Source organism: Brienomyrus brachyistius, chromosome 1 (assembly GCF_023856365.1).
Source record: "Brienomyrus brachyistius isolate T26 chromosome 1, BBRACH_0.4, whole genome shotgun sequence".
Taxonomy (NCBI): domain Eukaryota; kingdom Metazoa; phylum Chordata; class Actinopteri; order Osteoglossiformes; family Mormyridae; genus Brienomyrus; species Brienomyrus brachyistius.
Window position 1 is genome coordinate 20,678,721 of NC_064533.1, and position 22,456 is coordinate 20,701,176.

Here is a 22,456-nt window from a genome sequence, read left to right on the forward strand (position 1 = left end):
ATAAAATGAAAGCTTTATTGTCATTATACTAGAGTACAATGAAATTTCATTTTACTGCAGTATAATGACAAACTCTCTTAACACGAGTTTACTCATTATATTAAACGGTATTTTTAACATTATACTAAACATTAACAAACATGCGTTTACATATAATAAAATGCAATCACAACAACGTACTGTCTACCAAAATAATGCAGTTCAAGCAACGCAGTAACTACATCGGATTTTCATTTCCTCTTCGGTGAACTCTTGACTTCCTAACTTTTGACAATTCACGAGCCTCCAGGTTTTCGCGCAGCCTCCAGTTGGCGCTGTGAAAAGCGTCGGCAGTCAGCGGCAGCTGGAGCCACACGGCTTCCGCGTTTGTGTCGTCAGAGCGGCGGCGCGTTGCTGTTTTCCAATTGGTTGCTGAACTTTAGTTCCTTATGCGTCACTTCGTGCACTTTAGTTACACGCGATTTACCTGCCGGTTGCACGGAAGGTACTGCAGTTTGTAATCCAGCGCGACCGCATTTAAACATCCGTGGAAATGGCCCAGTGTACAGCACCGTCTTCTAGCACCAGTTTAAATGGGCAGCCGATAAAAAGAAAAGTGGCGATCATCACGGGCATCACCGGACAGGTAAGATACACGTCTCCTGCCCTGGAATGAAGCAGAACCAGGAGTTAATAAAAACAGATGTATATTTAAGTGCAGAGGTAAGATGCACAAAGACGAATATTCTGTATTATTCTCCAATCAATATGACAAGTGCAGCCTTCCAAAAGCATGTATTGAATGATCAGTTCAGTTAAAATTTCTCCATTAATCCCTATCTGTGTATCACCTGAGGCTGATTTCATCGTCCTAACCCTTATCTATATTGCTATAGTGCCTGTCGCTGCATTAGTGAGGTACTCGGTCAGTTCTTTGGAAGAAATAAGGAAATGTGTTTGGTAGATGCTTTCCTTGTAAATGTGATCTAACGGAGAAGTACTCAACATTCATAAAAGAAAACGGATAAATTAGTATGTGTATAATTTAAATGAATGCTTAGTAATGTTTACGACAAAATGTGCCTCCTTTATTTTTACAAAATTTGCAGATAATTTCAAAGATAAGAAGATGAGAGTAGACGCGACTGTTTCACAAATGCATGACACTTAATCAGTCATAAGGAAATGAATAATCAATTTACTTTTATGTAGTGCCATTTACAACAGTGTTGTCCCAAAGCACTTTACCTGGGTGTGTTGTGATACATTACATCATACGAAACACAGAGTAATACAAAAGCAAGGAGAAGGATAGACAGGGAAATGAAAGAAAGCCAGATGACAATGGAGGAGAGGAACTAAAAACTCACAAATAGGGAGAAAAAAACCTTTGGGGGTCCAAGGTCAACTGGCTGCCCACCCCAGATCCACGATGTCACTCTTCCATGGGACTGCAGCTTCGATGATGCTCACCCCAGATGCCATTCGGATATGTGTGAAGGAAGGCAGAGAGTGTGGGTGGTCAGAACATGCATCGACACATTAATGGACATGCATAGTAGATAAAAAAGACCAGATACAGCAGCACCAGCAGCCATGGTTATGGTGTGTTATGTATTAAATTGCTTGTAAGCGCAGTTGAAGTTATAGGTCTTCAGTCGAGATTTAAAAACTGACACCGATTCAGCATCCTGAACTTAGGCTGGCAAACTTTTCCACAATATAGGCCCAAAATTCTTTTCCGCCTTAATTTATGTTTGAAACAACAAAGAAACCTGCGTTCTGTGATCTGAGTGGATGATTTGGCCTGTAAACTTCAATTATGTTTGGTAAGCAGGTGCTACAGCATTAAACCCCTTATATGTAAGTACAACTTTAAAGTCAGTTCTAAACCTAAGAGTGGTTATGCGTTGAAAATGCCATTTCATTACAATGGCATTGTTTTTTTGGAGCTGGAAACTCTTGTTTTACTGCACACTTTTATGTGTGCTACACTGGTGGACAAAAAAAAAATGCAACCATTTACAGCTTTTGCTTCCTTCACCTGTGTGATAAGTTTGTCAGACGATGTCATCCCGGTCTTACCAGCACAACCACGGAGAGAGTCACCACTCCAGCTTGCCGGAAACGGGGGGGGGGGGGGGGGGAGTGAGATGTTGTGCAATCACCATATAAGGATGCAAGACGTAAGGATGGCAGAGGGCACAATGCATATTTGTCGTGTCACGGTAATTAAGAGCTGAAAGAGCTTAGGGTTTACTAGTCTAAACAGAATGTCTACAAACACTGTGCTTGCCTTTGACTTTTTAAGCAGAACACATTGGTATAAAAACACATTAACATTAGGTTTCACGATTCACTGACATGAGATTAGGAAAATACACACATTAACGTTAATATTTAAAACATGCCAGGCATATAAAAATTAACAAATACATTTCAAAACAACAACCTAAACAACTAATACTCACCATGTCATCTGCCATATTTATGTCTTGTAACCCTACTTCCCTGATCCGCCATTAACGTCATTGCACCCATACATGGTAAATGGGTAACATCTCGCTCTGCCCACATCTCGCCTAGCCCCATTCCACAGGCTGCAGCAAGGTGTACTTGCAGTCAGGCAGTGCTCCCTGTGGAGAAGCTAAATGAGATGAGTACGAATGATGGAATGAGTGAATCAGTACAACACAAACCACTTGCTTCTGCTTCATTATCTGGATGGTAATCTCTCCTACTTCTAGTACAGCAGTACACATCTGGTTTAGTGTGTTTTCCAGTTATTTGGTGACTGCAAAGTGTATAGCAAAAACAATGTAGGCCATCTGGTTCACTAATAGCACATACTAATTCACTTCTATTCAAGTACATTGTCAGGAAAAAGAATTAAGGATTTGTAATTGATTGGAAGAGGAGGCACAAAAAAGGCAGAACCCAACCTTACTTTAACGTTGCAAATAGTTGAATATAATGTTTGTTGTGAGCAATAGATATGAAGTGGAGCAAGTCTGATTTGATCTGTCACCTTCAAAGTAAGACAGTAGTTACTCTTGCTGTGTTCTGCTTCAGTTGGGCTACACTTGAAATTAACAGCGTCCACCTCCAACATCTGTCCAGTAATGGTGTGTATTGAGATCTTCTGGAGATGTTCGGATACCGTTCATGGATGCTACTGATGAATGCATTAACATTTAATTGGTTGTTAAGGTTAGACATGTAGTTCATTGAACTGTACAGAGCCAGTCAAATATCTGGACATACCTGCTATTAAAGCATTTGTCTCTATTTTAGCTGTTATTCACCATAGAGTTAAAGGCCTCAAGGCAATGAAGTAATACATATCAAATTTTGCAAGAGAAGTGTTCAGCCTCTCAAATCAGACACTTCAAATAGCTGCCTTTTTGCTTTGATGACAGCATTGTAGACTCTTGGTATTCCTTCAACTAGCTTTGAGATGTAGCCACCTGGGATGTTTCTCCAACAGTCCTGAAGGAGTTTCCACAAGTTCTGGACACAAGTTGGCTACCTTGCTCTTACTCTTCGAACCAGTTCATCCCAAATCAGCTCTGTAGGGTTTAGGTTGGGAGATCGTGGGGGCAGGTCAGCTGTCACAGCACAGAGTTATCCTTTTGAAAAACAAATGATTTTCAATAGCTGTGTCTAGACTTTTTGACTTGTACTGTATATAGATTACATCAGATGACAAGGTACATGTGTTGTGGTACATACCATATTCAAGGTCTGGTGAAATGTTTAGACAGCCTGCCGCCCACGACTGTGTCTTCGTGTCCTTGGAGTGCAAACATTGATGTGAGAGTACGACTAACAACCATAATGTTCTTTCTTTGTTTGGCGTAGCTGAAGATATGTGCAAGAGTTGTGACATGCAGTCCTGATAAATATCAAGCGGTTAATGCTCACACGCTTTTAAAAGACATTTTTTTCACAGTAGATTAACTGTCATACAAATCACTTCACCTCCTTTCGATTTTGAATTACCCCTCCTTTTGGTCACTTGAAGGTATGATGCTTGGTGTCCAGCACTGAGTGCGTTGTACAGGTCTGTCAGAAATTGCCCCATGGCAAATGAACTGTGTGTTATTTGAAACTCAGCATCATGTTCGCTGGCACCTGACACGAGATTCCCCGTTTTTCTTAAAGAGTTCAGAGGTACAGCACAGAAGCACATTTTATGACTGGATTAAAACTTGCTCGCCGCGGTATTTAAACCGACTTTATTAAATCTTAAATGTACTGTTGAATAATAATAAAAAGTGCATATTAATGTAGGTCACCCCCCATGCAAACTAAACACGTTCTTGGGGAAAAGAAGCTCTCCTGTCATTTAACTTGGCTGGTTACCTCATGGGCATGGCTGCTATTGGTGACCATTTTCCACTGTCTCTGGGTTAGCCTGTACTGAATAATGTTGATATTGGATTACCTTATGGTCTTTATGTGTGTGTGCATGAGTGAGGAAACCTAATCAGAAGGAAAAGAGGGAAGTTTTATGTTCCCACAAAGTTCCCCCAAGAGTGTGAATGCCATTTGTTCTTTCGGTTCACCTGTAGACTATTGACTGTGGGTAAATACATTTCACGATAAGAATTGTCACAGTTCCAAATATGTATATATATAATTTGTATTTAGGAATATTCTGTAGGACTTTCACAGCAGTTTCTTTTGTGTGTTTTATTTGATTCCTGTAATGCTTAAATGTTGTAAAGACCACAAGATGTGCACAGCGTGTGTGTTACCCATTATGTGGAAATGGATATATGAATTACATTTGTATTATATTTATAAAATAACCTCCCCCCTAAACCAGGTGCTATTTTGGCGCTCAGTAATCTAACTGAAGGGCTGCTTCTCCTGCGGTTAAAGTTATAGCTTAGCTAAGAACCTGCCACCTAGGAGGCGAAGAATGTATTGTATTGCCTGTATTACTCTTGGCTTCGAGCTCTGTGGTCCGGCTCATCTGCCCTGGAGATCCTGAAAGGGTTGCTCACTCCAGGTTGTAGTTCCAGTTGGACTTGCCAGTCTTGTCCTGTAATTTGGATGAGAAGTCTCCCATAGCCATGTAATGCAAATAAGTTGCATTGAAACATTTACAGTATATCTTGTTTGGCTTAATCTTCCTTTTAAAAGTGCTAAAACACTCATTGGTTAGTTGGTTTTAGTTGCTGGGTTGTCTTTCATAGACCGTCTGGCGGCGTAACCGTTTTGGTTATGAGGGCAGTGGAGACATCCTCGACTGAGAACCGAAGGGCTGCTTCTCCTGCGGTCAAACTTATAGCTTAACTAAGAACCTGCGGGCTGGGAGGCGAAGAACACAGACTGTAAGGACAAGCAGGACAGCGGCAACGGCAGCATTCTGTTACAATCATTCCTAATTGGGCGTGCGAGCTACGATGTGAAAATCAGGGGCATAGGTATAAACGTGTGTGTTTCCAGAAAATTCCAGCTAGATAAACGCGAAGTAGATTGGATACAGATCTATAAATTGGTGAATATTTTAATGTCGTATGTAGTTGGATAAAATATTCATTACACGACAGATTTCACAAATGTCTTTCTAATGTGCTCAGCAGAAAGTTAATGAATAGGAATTTAATAGCACCCTTGCCCTGGGATAGTTTGCGCTGTTTTTTGGCGCTACAGTCAATCCCAGTATCTGCGCATCTCGGCCTCCTTACTTGAAGCGATACTGGTAGTAGTGCAGTATAGTCAGCTTGGGGTATTTGTGAAATGTAACAGTTTTGTCATGTAGTTTAATTTACATATTATCCTATGTATAGTTTTATGGTATCTTAAGAGACATGAAAGGTATTACAGTTAGGAGGTTAGTAAGTCGGGCCGCCACTTTGTCTCTGGCTGGATAAAAAGCCTCTTGGAAACATTTTCGTATTGGAATAATGAAACTCAACCTAGGGAAACAGTTCCAAGCAGTGTTCAGCATTTCACGTTTTTCAGGCTTGCACAACCAGTTGCTGTAACTTGATTCGCGATGTAATCAGAACTCAGATTTGACTGATTTGTCTCAAAGTCCTTCAATTGTTTTATCATGGAACCTTCTGGTGGACCAATGAAGTGCAGCGTTTCCCCTACCATTATATTAGGGGGGCGCCCCGCCCCCCCCCCCCCCCCCCCCCCCAATGGCACCTCCCGTACCCCTTTGAAGGTGAAGTTAATCTTGTTTAATTTTATTTTTATATAGCGCCAGATCACAACAGAAGTCATTTAAGGTTACCTTTCCTATAGAACAGGTCTATACATCATTTGCTTTTATCAAACAAACTAAATAGCCGTATGTTATTTATCTTTTTTACATGACCTCTTGTCATTTTTGTCTCTACACGGTCACGCGTTTACAATTCTCTGCTCTCCATCGCGCATGGCGGAGTTCCGCCCGATGCACGTGCACAGGCACAATCTCACCAGCGGACAGAGAGCGCGCGTCGGAAAATGTCGCGTCAACCACCTGAAACGCAGAGAAAAATAGCTGCGTTTTTAAAAATATTTTTATATTTATATTTTTTATATAGACTGCTGTAATTAAAAGAAACACATGAACACCTTGAATCCTGTCGGTGTCCATCTGCACCCCCCCAAAACTATAAAACTATGGGAAACATAGTGTGTGGAGTTATAGTCTACTCATAGTCTACTCGGTGTCTGTAGGCAGCTTGTAGAATGTCCCTCTGTGGAAACACTGTCCTGGTGGCTACATGATATTTTGCAGGCCTGGTCTGTGAACATTTGGTGTATGTACATACAGTTTACTGATGGTTTTAAGACACTTTGAATATATAAATCTGTAGCCAGGCAGGTGAGATTGCTTTCTATTATGATCATGTGGCAGCTGTTGTGATTTCAAGCTGAAACCTGTAGTAATACGTTTTTTTTTCTCCTTTCTGTGTATGCAGTCAACTTCCTTGCCCAGACTTCTGTTTAGACACAGCACTGCTACCAAAAGACGCCCCATGAATCCAATGACCCGGTGCTTTTAAGGCCCTAAGTAGCCCTTTCAAAAAGGCAGTTCCACTACCTGTTGACATCTAGAAACTTGCATAAGGCATTAAAGAAGGGACGATTTGAATTATAAGTTTTGAATCTCGTCTCTGGGGGCGGCATGGTGGTGCAGTGGTTAGCACTGTTGTTCACACCTCTGGGACCGGGGTTCGAGTCTCCACCTGGGTCACTTGTGTGGAGCATGAACATGTTTGCATGTTCTTCCCATGTCGTTGTGGGGTTTCCCCCCACAGTCCAAAAACATGCTGAGGCTAATTGGAGTTGCTAAATTGCCCGTAGGTGTGCGTGTGCGAGTGACTGGTGTGCGAGTGACTGGTGTGCGAGCGACTGGTGTGCGAGTGACTGGTGTGCGAGTGACTGGTGTGCGAGCGACTGGTGTGCGAGCGACTGGTGTGCGAGCGACTGGTGTGCGAGCGACTGGTGTGCGAGCGACTGGTGTGCGAGCGACTGGTGTGCGAGCGACTGGTGTGCGAGCGACTGGTGTGCGAGCGACTGGTGTGCGAGCGACTGGTGTGCGAGCGACTGGTGTGCGAGCGACTGGTGTGCGAGCGACTGGTGTGCGAGCGACTGGTGTGCGAGCGACTGGTGTGCGAATGTGCCCTGTGATGGGAAATGAATGAATGGATGGATGGAATCTCGTCTCAGGCACTGTTTACGGAATTATGAGAATTATATATTTAGAGCAGCTGTTAGCGAAGTGGCGAGAGAACACGAATTTGCAAATGAAACATTAGTGATGCGCTCTCAGAAGACGCCGTGTCGTGCTACCCTAGAGTAAGGGTGCCTTCCCTGCATTAAGTTAAACATTCAGTGTGTAAATGAATCAAAATTGCAAGTCACTTTAGGTAGAAGGGGTCTATTGCGCGCAGCCACTCTAAAGAATCGCATATGATCAATCTTTTGGGTAATGACTGGACAGAATGTCAAAATCTTTAAAGAAAATGGAATGTGGTATTTATTATGGGACAGAATTCCATTCTTTTCTGATGCTTTCTCAGGGAATGTGGGTATTTGTTCAGTGTGAATCTTTTAGAGTCTCAGTAAATTGGATGGTGTCATGTGATGTTTATAGGGGAGGAAAATAGATAGACGTTCATCTCTTCAGTCATCCATCTTTTTAGCCATTGAATTAGTCAACTGTTTTGGTAATTGGTTGTCCAGTTATCTGGAGCTTACCCATCCCAATCTTTGCTCTAAATCTGAAGAACTATGTTCTTGGGCGGAAGGAAACCAGTGTACCTGGGGGAAATGCATGCAAACACGGGCAGAATTCTGTGGTCAGTAATGCAGATGCAGAAATTTATAAACCTTAGGCAATAATGTTTCTGATTTTGATAGGAATGCAAAATGAGCTTTTTTGGCAGAAAGTATGGTGGTATTTGTGTAAACACACCTGAGTCTGCCAATATCATACTGCGGGAACGACTTCAGACTGCATGTCACTAGACTGCCAGTCGTGGAGAAAACTCCTAATGAGCCGTCAAAAGCAACAATCTATTGTAGAACACAAAGTATTTATGAAACTGATATGAAGCCGAAGAAACTGTAACTGTAAATGATGTTTACAGATGCCGCTTTTCCCCTCTGATTTATTGTTGCCCATTTTGCTTTAAATAGGAACCAATGACTCAAACCTGGACTGTTAATTTTCTTGCCGACTGAGGTGTCTTAAAAAATAAGTATGGCATAAATTAAACATCCACTTGCTAGAACCTGTGACCTTTTTTGGTTATTACTTATTTTGGCTTCGAGTGGGTTTTGGTGTAGAATGTTAGAACTAAATGTTTAAAGCAAAAGCCCTTTTTCCTGCTCTTTGGTCAGAGGCTCCCTCTGTGTTTCAGAAGCACGTGCGGTAGCTTCAACAGAGACTCTACCGGAAACTGGGGCAGTTATGATTGAGTTCCTGTTATTGACTTTTGCTCCACTGAATGCCAGGTTTTGCTGGATGGAGTTCAGTGGGCTGCACTGTGGGTACCTTATGTGAAAGTGCTCTGTGGAGACCTGAACGCCTGTTGTTTCTAAACTTGGACCTTTTTCCTTTCCCTCTAGATTTTTTCTTTCTGCCTTGACCTTCAAAAGGGCAAAACTTAAAGCTTTTCTTGATCCCTGTCAGACTACCTATGATAGACCAATCTGATGACAGGTCCCTCCTAGAAAGTGAAATTCTCACAGACTCTTTGCTCTTTGATCCTGCAGGAGCAGTGTTTTATGTGTAAGTGACCCTCAAGGCAATACACAGGTGCCAGTTCTTCATTAGCAGTCTTCCTGCATCCGTTCCTCTTCTGCTGGATAGAGATCTAGCCGGAGACTATGTGCCTGTCCAATATTTATCCTTGCCAAGTGTGGTCAGTGACAGGGAAATGAAAACTAATCAGATAGGGAATCAGCGGTTGACTGGGTGTTCGTTGGGTCAGACTATGCTTAGCTATGCCTCCTACAACAACCACCATAATGGCCCTGTTCCCCTTTTCAGCCTTACCCCTTGGCCATTGCACACGGGAGACCAGTGATGTATTTTGTCCTAATACCTGTAATATAATAAAGGCCTTGTACTTAAGTGTGGAATTTAGTATTTAGAACAGCATCTGGTTTTATATTACGCGACTTGCTGTTCCTTACTGTACCTCCCTAGGGAATTCTGCACCATTCCGATATAAATCCTGAACCTTCTGTGTAAAAGTGCTGATCGCAACATCAAACCAATGTGCTTGAGTGACTCATACACTGAACTGTTGACCCACAGCTAGACACCTGTTCTGCAGTTAAATTTAATGTTTGTCTACTTTGTAATTTAAAAAATTATGGCAGACCATCTGTTACTCGTTTGTATTGTGCTGTGTATTTGTGGTTTTTTTTTTAGGTTGTGAATTTGGTAGTGTACTTACCACCTTGTCCTGGTGAATGCTTGTTAATGTTGTAAAGTACATTGCACCTGAGCTGTGCTGTTTGTTTGAAAGGTTGAGTGTTTTTCTTTCATTTGAATATTTATCCCATATATTTATGGGAAGGGGTTAGTGTCGCAGAGTTGTTTCACTATATTGATGTCTATTTCCATAAGTGAATTTTGAATACATATATGTTAGGAGTGTTACGAGATCTCACGGTATTACACCTTGACGAGATTTCTCGTCGGAGCGAAAAGTGGTTTCGCGAAGGCGCTGCAAATCAGCTGCTGCAAGCATGTCGGCGTCTGACGAAATTGCTATAGTAGATGCCCCAGACAACTTTAAATTTTTTGTGTGGCCGCATTTTGGGTACCCGACGGAAAATATAGACGGCAAAAGGGTGACAGACAAAACACGAACCATCTGTAAGCATTGTAGGAAAATAACGCCGTACACCGCGGCTAACGATACAGCTTTGCAAAGCCGTTTGCAGCATCGTCATAGCTCTTTACTTAAATCCACTGCACCGGTGAAGAAAACATTAAAGATAATTTTATTTTTGTTATTTATATTGTTGTATTTATATTCTATTTATGTTCAATTGAAAAGTCATATAGGAGTGAAGCCTGTCATTTGATTTTATGGTGCTAGATATTCTGTTCTTTACTGCATATGATTATTTGATTATTTAAGACATTTCACCATACATCTACATTATTTAGCATTTTTTTGTCTTTCAAATTAATCAAATAAAAGGCCGCTTTCCAGTAATATATTTCCTCTTTGAAATTTTCCTTTAAATATTGTTGAAATCTCGTTCTCGTCAACCCAATATCGTGTCTCGTCTCGTGTGAGTATATCGTCACACCCCTAATATATGTTAGATGACCTTCAGTTTTAATTTTCTCTAATTGTGGCTATAATAACAATTGTATTACTCTTCACCAAAAAGAATATCAGTAACAAAATGAATAAGCAATACAGGGCATCTGTTCTTTTAAATTAATGTATTGCTGTAGCTGCAAGAGAGTTAAAATGAAGCAGGCCTATGTGATCTAGTTCTGTGTTTCGTTCTGAAGCTTATTTGGTGATGTAAAGTTGTGGCGGCGGGGTTTGTCATATCGAAGATTTACATTCGTTTCAACCAATTTTTTTCAACGTTTTATCCAAAGCAAATTACAGCTTTTACCATTTTGACTAGGGGTGCGATAAAATATTGATTTTATGATTAATCCCGATCCTGGTTTTGTCGTTTTCATATAGATTCACAAAATCCTAAGATCGATCTAGTTAATTCATGCCTTTTCCTCATGAATGAGAATATTTTCACTGAATTTTACTTGTATCATTCCTCTTATTGTATAGGCTGCACTAATTTTTCTCTCACCAATAGGGTTGCCATACTATTGCGCAATCGCTTAACAACGTCATTCTGGTCCGTTGTCAGTTATGGTAATAGAGCGAATAAATGTAAGTAAATCAAGATAAGTTGGGCTTTATTCTCACACCAGTCATTTTCAGTGCGCTAATTTATGGTGACGCGAGAACATTATATAAAAGCCAAATCACAAAAATGAAATAAAAGCAAACCATATAAGACGTAACTGGATATTGGTTGTGATATGTCAGTTATGAGAATATTGTTAATTATGTTTTTTCAAGCATCATGGGTAACACTGAAGCAAATGAACTAAAATTGTGAAGGTATAATTTATTATTGGCTGGGTACAAAAACCGCAGAGGAAAAAGTGTAACCAAAATACTTTGGTGTATTTACGGCGTATTCAAGTACAAGAATAAATTTCATGTTGCTTATATATTGTTTTTCATAATCTCATTTTTGTCATGCAATGGTAAATTAAATGATTACTTTGCTTTGCAGTTAGGGCTGTCAGAATTATGTCACGAATAGTGATTATTTGGCACATGTGCAATCATCACCACGGCTTTGGATGACAGGTGAAACATTTGCCCGGACACCGGCTTTTCGGTATTATACAAACGTTTACTTACGCCCACAGTCTGGTAACAGTTTAGTAGTGTGCCTAAAATTTTAAACATAGATTGAATAGTCCAAATGGAATTCAGTCTGGGATTTAAGAATCAAAATCGAATTGTGAGGTCAGGCCTGATTCCCTGCCCTAAACAATACCCGTTTATTCCTCAGATAAAAAGATTCCAATTTGTTTTGGCACATATCTTTAACTTGAAATCCACCTAAAACATGGCATGTTATCCGCTTTTATTTTCGGCAACTTGCTTCAGTCAGAATTTTTTTTTTTTGTACTTTGAAAGACAGGTTGGTTTTACTTTTAAGGAACTATACCTATATGTTCATTAAATTATTAATACTTTGTTATGGTATACAGGTATACAAGCCTTTGGCCTATCTTTAGTGGTTTTCATAACTGACTCTGTTTTTGTGTTCCCTTCAGAGCTGTTTAAACATCTTTCCTAATACGAAAAGCTGCTATATACAACTCTGTTTCCAAAAAAGTTGGGATGTTGTGTAAAATGTAAATAAAACCAGAATGCGATGGCTTGCAAATTGTGTATACCCATATTTAATTAAAAATAGAACAAAGACAACATATCAAATGTCGGAACAGAGATATTTTGTTTTACGAGAACTATATGCTCAACATGAATTTGATCCCAGCCTCACCTCCTCTCTTAACTCCGTAAATGTTTGGGAACTGAGGAGAGCAGTCGTTGGAGTTTTGACAGTGAAATGTTGTCCTATTCTTGCCTGATATAGAATTTCAGCTGCTCAACAGTTTGGGGTCTCCCTTGGATTTTTTGTTTCATGATGCTCCGGTGAAACATTTGTGTTTCACTGGAGGACTTAAATTTCTGTTTAAACTAGAGATGTACTGATTTGTCAACTATTGGTATCGGCAGATGGTTAAAAAATGAGCCGATATTTACCGCCGACAATTCCCTTTAATATGCTGACCCACATATAAAACAGGAAAAAAATTGCTGTTTGAAATTATTTTAATGTTAATAAACACAAGGTTAGAAATGCATTTTGCAAACATTGCTCTGCTAAAATTTGATTGCTGACCTTAAGGTTAGCGTGAACAGTATGAAGAGTTTATGAAAAATAAATCTGTTCCAATAGGCTGTAGTACTGCCAAATAACGCTGGTTCGTCAGTAATGCAAACATTTGATAGCAAAAGAAAATTCACTGCAGACAATGCGGAAATAGAATATATGACTTGGAAATTGATAACACTTGACGGTCAGCCCCTTTTTTGTTTATAAATGTTACAAAAAAATCAAGATGTATACAGTTATGAAAGTTAGTGCTCTGGGACTCATGTATAAGTTGTTTCCTTACCAAAAAATACTTTTTCATATTTTTAGAATGCAATTAATTTTTTTTATTTGGCTGTAGTGGCCCTTTAAACATATTTAAGCAGAACCTCCCAAACAATCAGTATTTGCATCATTATCAATTGTCAAAACAATCAGCTATCAGTATCGGCCAGAAATTTCCTTATTGGTGTATCACTAATACAAACAGTAGGGCCCTTCCTGGAATTTAAGCTGGCAGCTAACTTCTGAATCCAGATTGTGTGCGTGTGGGTTGCATAAAGACTGACCTAGCTCTACATACTTTGTACCCTTCACCACGACAGGAGTAGTAGCTGTACAGTGTTTTGTTGTGCAGCAAATTGGCTACTAGTCTGTACAGAGTCAGGCCTGACCCCCTGCTGGAAAAATTTGGAGACTATGACTGTGTTTCGTTTTGGTAGGAAGAATGGGCTTCGCTACAATAGAGTTAAAAACGTTGATGGGAATCAGAGCAGGATGAGATGTGCGTCCCTGCTGGACAGCCCTCCTGCTGGCCCATGCTGCTCATATATGCTTGGAAAAGCGTGTTTGATGTATCCTCTGTTGTACCGCTAATACCATCTGGGTGTGGACCTTTGGCCGCTGCGGCACAGAAGTCAGCACACTCTCTCTGCCAGAAATAATAACAATAAAACACAGTATCTGTCTACATTCATTCCCGAAGATGGATTCCGCACTGTAATGAGATCCGAAGTTCTGAGTGGATTAAATAAGTAGCAGGTTTCATGTCGTTTTCGAGTGGCTTCCAACATCTTTACTTGATTTGTATCTACAGTAACCCCTGGAGTGTGTCTTTAAATATGGTACATAACCTCTTTCTCTTTTCAATAAGATGTTCTTAGTTAGATGGGGGGCGGGGAGGAGATGTGATGACTGAATTCGTAGCTGGAATCTCTTCGAAATCTGTTGTCTGGAGGAATTAGGATGGCTGCTTATGTATATAGCCTGCATTGCATGCAGTGCCCCTATAGGCTGTTCATTGTAAATGCCTTGCTTTCCATTGCCCATTGACTTGCGCTGAAACTGTTTAATAAAGGTGTGGTGATTGATGGGTTCCTACCATTGCTGATAGTCCATAGTCAGTGTACTTTCCCTATAACTGACCTATACGCTGACCTGAGAACACAAGGGTACTTTTTTTGTGGAGGGGATATTTTGCTCATAACACCCAGTCCTGCTCAGCCCAATGTAAAGCTAAACAGTTGGACCTTATTCCCTCGTATTCAACAAGTTTAATAAATACTGTTTGACCTCAAATGATTCTTCTGTAGTCACTGTTCTGTATATTATTTCATCAAGATTTTAAATGAGGGATATGTGAATTTAATTGAGGTCTAGACTGTTAGCCTTCCCCTACTTCCAGCCTGGGTTTGTTGCGTTGAATTGTAAGCTGTCTCTCCCCTGGAGTGGGAGGTGGGGTCTTTTGTTGAAGATTGTGCTTGTCACATTAATGGGCGAACGATGTCTCTGGTCTCTGACATCTCCTTCCTGTGCTTTTGTGGCTGTGGTCTTGGGTAGGGTAGGTGGGGAAAGGCTGAAAACAGGCCCTCCAGTGTGCCTGTGGGCTGCTTGGGACAGCCATCCTTGACATCTCCCCCCCTGGGGAGCTGCTGTCCAGTGCACTGATGCCAGTTGCAGCCAGATGAAAACCCCTTTGGAACCTTTTATTCTAATCCGATTTCACGTCCTTCACTTCCATCTCGATTCATCTTGATTTTCGGGCAGCCCGGCTGTATCATAAAAAGAAAAAAACGGAGCCACAACAAATGAGGGCTGAACTTGGCTCAGAACCTCACAGCTGAACTCGAACGGTGAACCTCCTCATTCCTGCATTTGCCAGGATGTTACAGTAACAACTTGGCAGCTAGAGAAATATTCGGTTTTGTGTGTGTCTGTCTGTGCGGAGTGGTAAGGAATGTTACGGTGTGTGGTCAGCTTTCTCGGCTATGTTGTACTGAAAAATCTAACATCTTTTGTAACGGTAGTATCATGGAGTCCGTATTCAACCTGATGGCTTTTGGCACCAACCTCTGTCCAGTCCCTGTCTTTGATTACGCCTCCCCGTGTCTAGGTAATAGTAATGACATTGATTTGTACATGGAGGTAAATGATCATTACAGATGTGGAATTGCTTTTTTGCACGCAGGCAGGCTTTTTATTTTGTTTGTTGGCTTCGTTTTCCCGTTTGGTGCGTTGAATGTGGATCTTTTTGGGAGCTGTTTCCTTCCTAGACATCGTAAACTTTTTCTCCCTCCAAAAAAATGTGCTTTTCCTCTATCGCATTGTTTTCCTTTCCTGCTTTTTAATTTGCACGGAAGTCAGAGGGGTGTCTGATTTGGGAGAGTTAATAATTTTGGAAGATGCAGAAAAGGGCATTTGCCATAAGTCTGAAATTCTCTTTCCTGCAAGTGATTACATCTACAAGCCAGTAGGGGGAGCCATGTAATGCCTGTGGTATTTCCCCTGGCGATTTTTCTTCAGCATAAAGGAAGCATAGACTCATAGCCATAGACTTACTTTTGTTTAGTGTTGTTCTGTTTTTTTATGTGTATCTTAGTAGTTTTTCAGAAATTTTATGGGATTTCAATCTATCACACGTAAAAACCCCTTAGTCCTAATTATCAGTAATATATTTTTTTTTATGAAAAATGGTATTGTTAAATGTCATTTTTAAATGATGGCATCTCATACTTGATTATATACTTTAGCACCTGTAATATTTAAATCCAGTTCCACTTACTTTATGAATTGAATTGGGATAAATCTGTGTCTGAAACCTTAAAACCATTGTACTGACGACTGGATGCTTGTGCACCTGAAACGTTTTGGAAATCGGACATGAAACTGACTTTGAAGGGTATTCTTAGGTTAAGAGAACTGGAATTGGATTGTAGCTCTAAATCTGGCAAAATCTGTGCTCTCTAGTGCATTACCTTGCTCTTCCTTTGTAGCTGAAGTGTATAATTCCATATCCACCCACTTATCAATGTGTCAAGCTTCTATACATAACCCCTAATGTAAGGATAACTGGTGTCCATTTTAAATACATATTGAGATATATTTTGCCTTGTTTTATGTTTTTTTCCATTATTATTTTAACCCCCTTTTGTCTTTTCATTTTTGTTGGTATCTTAAATTGAGGGAAATGTTTTTTTGGGTGCTGCTCTCCTGAAATGTTGAAAGATTAATAACTGTACTTTATCATAATGATGGATTTTCTGACATTAGGATAGATTTATTGTGAATGGTATGACTCGGGTGTTGGACAGTCCACTTCTTACCAAGTTAGTGCCCATCACTGTATCCCCTGTCTTTATATTTCCCTTTCTGCAGTTTCCGAGACTTGAAGTCCACGTGACGATCTGTTGAAGGTAGAACGAAGGATTTTACTACTGATAGTCAGTGCTCTCTCTAGTTCTGGATTCTTTTTATCTTCTAGGAAACGCTTTTGTAGATTTTCTGTGGAAATACCAGTCTAATGTATAGTTTTCAGGGCTGAGTGTCCGATTTCCTCCAAAAGCAGTATGCTTTGTCAGAGATACCAATCGCATTTTGTAGTAGGTCTATCGCGGTGGTAACACACATCCGCAGTGGTCACATGTTCGCCTTGGCCATTGTAAGGTCACCGCTAGTGTTACGGGTGGAGGGCAAGCCTCTGCCATTGTGTGCCACCCTGTAATATGAAAACTGGCCCCAGTCAGCCATGTTTGGAGCCTTCGAGCACAGTTGGGGGTGGCGAAAGACCAGTTGTAGTGAACCATGGGTGGCTATGGTTTTATTAAAAGAAATAAATAACCCCCCACTGAGCAGCAAAGCATGTGCTCAGTAGATAAGAGTTGAGTTGTTACATGGCTGTTGAAAAGAGAAACACAGAATCAAGCATCTCTTTCACAAATAGGCTCGACTTCGCAATTGAAAGGGTGACGCCTCACTGAGGATACAGGACCTGGGGAGCCCTGACCGCAGAACCCAGCCTATGCTTGTACATTTGATGGCATATCGTCGGGGGCACGTATAATTGTAGGGTTATACTCGATACCAGCAGTTGCAGTTGTGCATTTTGGCATCTCATTTGAAACAACTTCTAAAACTGACCCTCAGACTTCCTTCCTGGGGTATTTTTGTCATAGTCCAAACATCTTGTGAAGCACTTCAGCACTTCTTAACCCAGCCCCCCCCCCCCCCCCCCCCAACACCATACTGTAGTAAACAAAAAGAGATTTACCGTATTAAAGTGGATGGCAGAGAAGAGTTTACACTTAATCAGCCAAATGATTTGTGAGGAAGACAAATATCAGCCCTTTTCAGAGGACAGTTTGTTAACCCGCATTGTTGGTTTTCTTTGTCCAGAAAAATTTTGTCAATTCTACAAGTAGTAATTTTCAAGCAGCAACTTAAATGTTTCAAAATAACACTTGTACCTGACTGTGACTGAGAGATTTCAGCTGTAAATTGTGTATAGTAGCAGCTTCTGGAAGGGTTGGCTCTGATTTGGATTGGCACGGCGACAGCATTTTCCAGAGGTTGGAGGGTATCAGCACTGTGCCATGAGTCCTGGTTTACCTGATGATTAGTGTTTTTGTTCTGTGGTCATCAGGCAGTTGGGGATTTTTGCTGTTCATTTTGCTTCCCTGATCTGAGTGTGTGATGATCTGTTCTCTGCACATCAGCAGTGTGGCCATAGCTGTGAATAACAGCACTAGCTGAGTAAGCGATACGAGCAGTCACACCCGGTCAAAACCTCATAAACCTGACCGCACTGGAGGGCGAAGCGAATTAAAGCCCCCAAGCGCGTGGAGGATGGCGGGCCGACTGGGAGGACCGCCGGGCAGGATACAGGATAAGGGCCTACGTCAAGGAAGTGATACATTTAAGTGGCTGTAAATTAAGGGGTTGACTCTGACCAGGATACGTCTCAGCCTTTTGGTAGCTTATCCTCATAAGGTTAATTGTTGGTTATTTACTATGTTTTTCCACGTATTTTACCTAAACTATCTTAAAAATGTAAGGGTAATTTTGAATAATTGTTTAGTTCATTAATCAATCAGCCAGTCAGTCTTTATATAGCACTGTTTTAAGCACAGGGTTTACAAAGTGCCTTACTGGTATTTAAAAGAAGAGAAAGAAATTTAAATAACTACAACAGCTTGGAAAAAATGGAATATAAATAAATAAGTTTAATAATGGAATGCCACCAAAAATGTGGGACCACCCACGTTCTCCATAGGGGACTCCAGCCTGCCCATTGGAGACTCTGGTCCATACCATCTTCATATTAATAAAAAAAAAATGTGCATAAAATATGTGTATATATTTATTGATTGTCATTGATTATTATGCGGTAGTGCAAAGATGTGCTTGCAGCCTAGTTTTGAAAGTACCGCTCAGTAGTTAATGTGTTAATTCAGTGCAGTTCAAACTTCTGACTCACGGCTTCATTCTCAGAGGACATTTAGGAGGTTTCGACAAACGGAGACGCACGTTTCACTCCTCCCACCCGCTTAAGTCATTTTACAACTCGGCCATGTTTTCTCTGCATCTAAATGACGGCTGGAGTGGAGCTGCAGGCGTGGCCTTGCACCCTGAGTGTTACCCTGGAGGGGGAGGAAGTGTGTGGCTTCCTCAGGGCTGCTGGGGAACACGTAGAAAGAGAGGGAGTATGTGTGGTGGGAGGGACGGGGGGGGCAGATCTCTCGACCTCTGGGAGCATTTTGCAGCACACGGCGTCCACCCCACCGTTGATGACTGCTCTGTTGTCTTCTGGAACTGGCCTCTCTGCTTCCCTGCCACTCAGGCCCTTACTTTTTTGGAACTTTTCCATCCCCTCTTTATCAATTGCCAGATGAGCAAAAGCATACATAAGCTTGCAGACACAAAAGGGGGGGGGGGGCAGGTCTGCCCTCCTGGAATTCCTTCACTTGCCTTCGCACCTTTTTCCTGTCTGCTAATGTAATCTGGGGGAAACAGAGAGTGTTTCCCAGTTTGACCAGCACCAGATAAGGCCCATTTATCACAGTGGATTTGACATTATGGCACTCCCTCGAGACCCCCCCTGACTGGTCTGCTGCAATCACTGCCCGCACCGATTGTGCTGTCCTGTGTGCGGATTCTGGGTACAGTCTAACCGTGCATACCTATGATAAATGCATAAGGATGGCACTGCGGGCCGCTAAAGGATGCCAAGCCCATTTCCTCTGGACCTGGCAATGCGTATAGGTGTGTGTCTACATATGTTGGTGTCTAAACATCAGTTTTTTTTTTTTAGTTTCTTCATCCTATTTCTCGGGTCTCTGCTTTTGGAGAGACCTGTGTGCGCATATATGCATATCGTATTGCTGCTTAGTGTAACATGATCAAAGATCTGGTTCCTGCCTTCTAAAGGGCCTGTCACAGTGCTGATGATGTGCACTTGTGTGTGTGTGTGTGTGTGTATGTGTGTATAAACTGCGTGTTTGTGCTTGTGTCTCTTTTCAGAAAATGTATGGTTCCATTCATTGCTTTTCATAGGGCTGTTTATTGAAGACGTGACATCACAGCTATCATTGCTGATGTTATTTAGTACATAAAGCAAGTCGCAGCTTTTTTTTTTAATTGTCTTTTATTTTTCTTACCCTTATTGTTAACAGGTCACCCTACAGAGATATTTTTGAGAGGCCTTTCAATTGTGAGTTTTATAGACTTCAAAGATATGACACCTGAGGAATGTTAAGTGAATATAGGTTCTTAACTGCTTTGCCCCCTGCTGCTGGCCGGGTGTGCCCAGTATGACACCAGGCCCAACTGGGAGCAGCCTGCAGCAATGTTTCATGTTGTAAGACTTCAGTTCAGTGGTGAGAAGAACTGTTGATGTTTGATAAAACAATGTGTGGAACTTCCAAATAAAATATTTTATGTTCTGCTCTCAGGGAAAGGAAAATGTTAAGCCATCCCTTTTCTGTGAAGGGAAGTCAAAGGGTTGTTTTTCATACCATAAATGATGAAATGTACCCTACTCTCAGTGGTCGGTCCTCACCCTGCCCCCTGAACTGATTGGATGCCCCCGGTCATCTTCATACTCGCATGTGTTCTCAGATCTGTTTCAAGTACCAGGTCCTGGAAGTGCTTACGTCACGACTAGAGAAGAGCATTAAAAAATGTGAAATACTGCTGCTCATAAATGCTGCCTGCCTGCATTTTGCACAGTAAAACAAATGTTTGGCAGCATTTGCCAAGAGAAACCTCAAGTGCTGACGTACATAAACGTGGTCCTTAGGTTCGGTTTTCTCTGTGTGCTAAGGTAATTTTGGGTGTGGGATGCTTAGAAACCCAGGTGGTAGTTCACTTCATGGGACTTTATAGGCCAATGGTGATTGTAAGAGCTTCAGGTCTTATAGGGTGTACTCTCACTAGGCAATCCGTACCATGCCCGAGCATGTTTGATAACTAAAGTCCAGTTCGTTTGTGTAGTGTGACCGCTTGAAGAGGTGGGCTCGAGCACAGTTAGTCAGACAAGGGCACTGTACACATCTAGTGTAATCGCTGAAGGTGCCTGGGCACAGAACAGACAAACAATTATTATACAGAAGCCTTGACTGCTGTTTTTCATAGTAATGATGACTGACACCGAGCTTCCTCGGCTCCATGTAGAATACATTATGGCCTTATTAGCATTTAGCCATGGAATTTCAACTGCAAACTGTGAGTAATTATCACTGACAGAGTGTGTGTCCCAGATATCAGTTCTCACCCATAGTGATTCCGAAAGTTGGGTAGTCATTGCATGTTGGGTTTATATGACTGGTTGCTGTAAGTTTGAGCCAAAAGCCTCCCGTGTGGTGGAAAACGGGCGGGTCGGGGGTGGAGTCATCTAATCCCAAACCTTCTGGTCAGGGAAAACAGGAAAATGGGTGCCATGGGAGCTGGCAAGAAAGTGCCATTTTCAGAGGTGGAGTTTACTGGATAATTCAGGGCTGATATTCATTTGAAAGGGAGTCTTGTTTTTGAGAAAGGTAGCCTGCTCATGCATTTTTTTTTCTGTTTTACACGGAAATGGGGGGGGGGGGAATTGGCACTGATGCAGGAAAACATTACATTTTGGTATGAGTGAGAAGTCAAGATGCCGGCACCGAATTCTAATGTGGGTAGAGTTTTGGGAAATCCTATACTGTTACCATGACGAAATCCAGACTTCCAAAAACCAAACTCCTTGTTGTCTTATGGCTCAGGGAGACCCAGATTGCTTCTGACATTTTATGCTCTAAATAGAATAGGTTTCCTGTTTTAAAGATCTCCACCTGCCTACTTTTGGTTTTTGGTTAGTATGAATTTAGTAACTACAGTTGACCCTTCTGCATTGCAAAGCTCCCCATCGTGGTTTCGATATATCATGGGGTCACCATAAGAAATGAAATGGGAACTTCTTTGGGAGTTTTGCAAAAGCTGCAGACTACACATGAAGGCTAGTAGATGATACACAACATGTCCAGTACTTTTATATTTTATTTTATATATAAAATATAACATTTTATATGTATATAAAATTACACACACACACATAGTGCTGGTTTAGAGGGCACTGACTGTGTTCACAGTAGCCTCTCACATGATTTCTCGCAGTAATCGCTCTGTGATCTTTCCTGTTTCTTGTATTTTGCGTGAATTTGCAGTGAGGGGACCGAAAAAATTTAGGTTTTTCACTCAAAACCGTTGGAGAGCTAATAGGTTCTGGCCTGTTGGGGATCGGGGCTGGTGTGCTGCTGAGGCATCGCTTGTTGCATGCTGACACTTGGGTCTCAGTTTGATGCACCCCATCTGGGTAGGTGTATGGAATGTCATTTCCCTCTGATAAGATGACCATCTTCTTCTGCTGTCGGGGGAAGCTTTGTAAACTCCGCATTTCAGTAGCATCACTCTGAGGTACGCAGACCGGGGAGTGGCCAGATCTCTGTAGGTGGATACACCTACTCTTGGTCTGGTCGCTCTGATGGCTGCCATACTCGGGGAGTAGCTGTTGCTGTGGTGGATCGGCTCCTCCCAATGGTGCTTCATGTCTCTCCTTTCAACAAGCATATTATGAGACTCGGGCACCCCTTGGGTGTCTCAGTTTATGCTCTGACCGCGGTGTGTGATGTCTCATTCAGGGAGACATTGTACTTGCAACTCCCACGAGGTGACACTTCTCTGGTCATGGGTGACTTCAATGCGACTACTGGCACTG

At 41.6% G+C, this 22,456-nt stretch overlaps 1 protein-coding gene across 3 annotated transcripts in view; it reads left to right on the top strand.

Annotated features, from left to right (window-relative positions):
- Positions 1–417: 417 nt before the first annotated feature.
- The window catches only part of gmds (GDP-mannose 4,6-dehydratase), a 194,865-nt gene continuing 172,826 nt past the window's right edge, over positions 418–22,456 (top strand). For 2 of the 3 annotated variants that reach the window (XM_049015927.1, XM_049015928.1), the window contains exon 1: positions 418–625. In XM_049015927.1, the coding sequence (XP_048871884.1) occupies positions 533–625 (93 nt within the window). In that variant the 5' untranslated portion in view covers positions 418–532. The remainder of the gene's footprint in view (positions 626–22,456) is intronic. The other variant, XM_049015929.1, reaches the window with a different exon arrangement.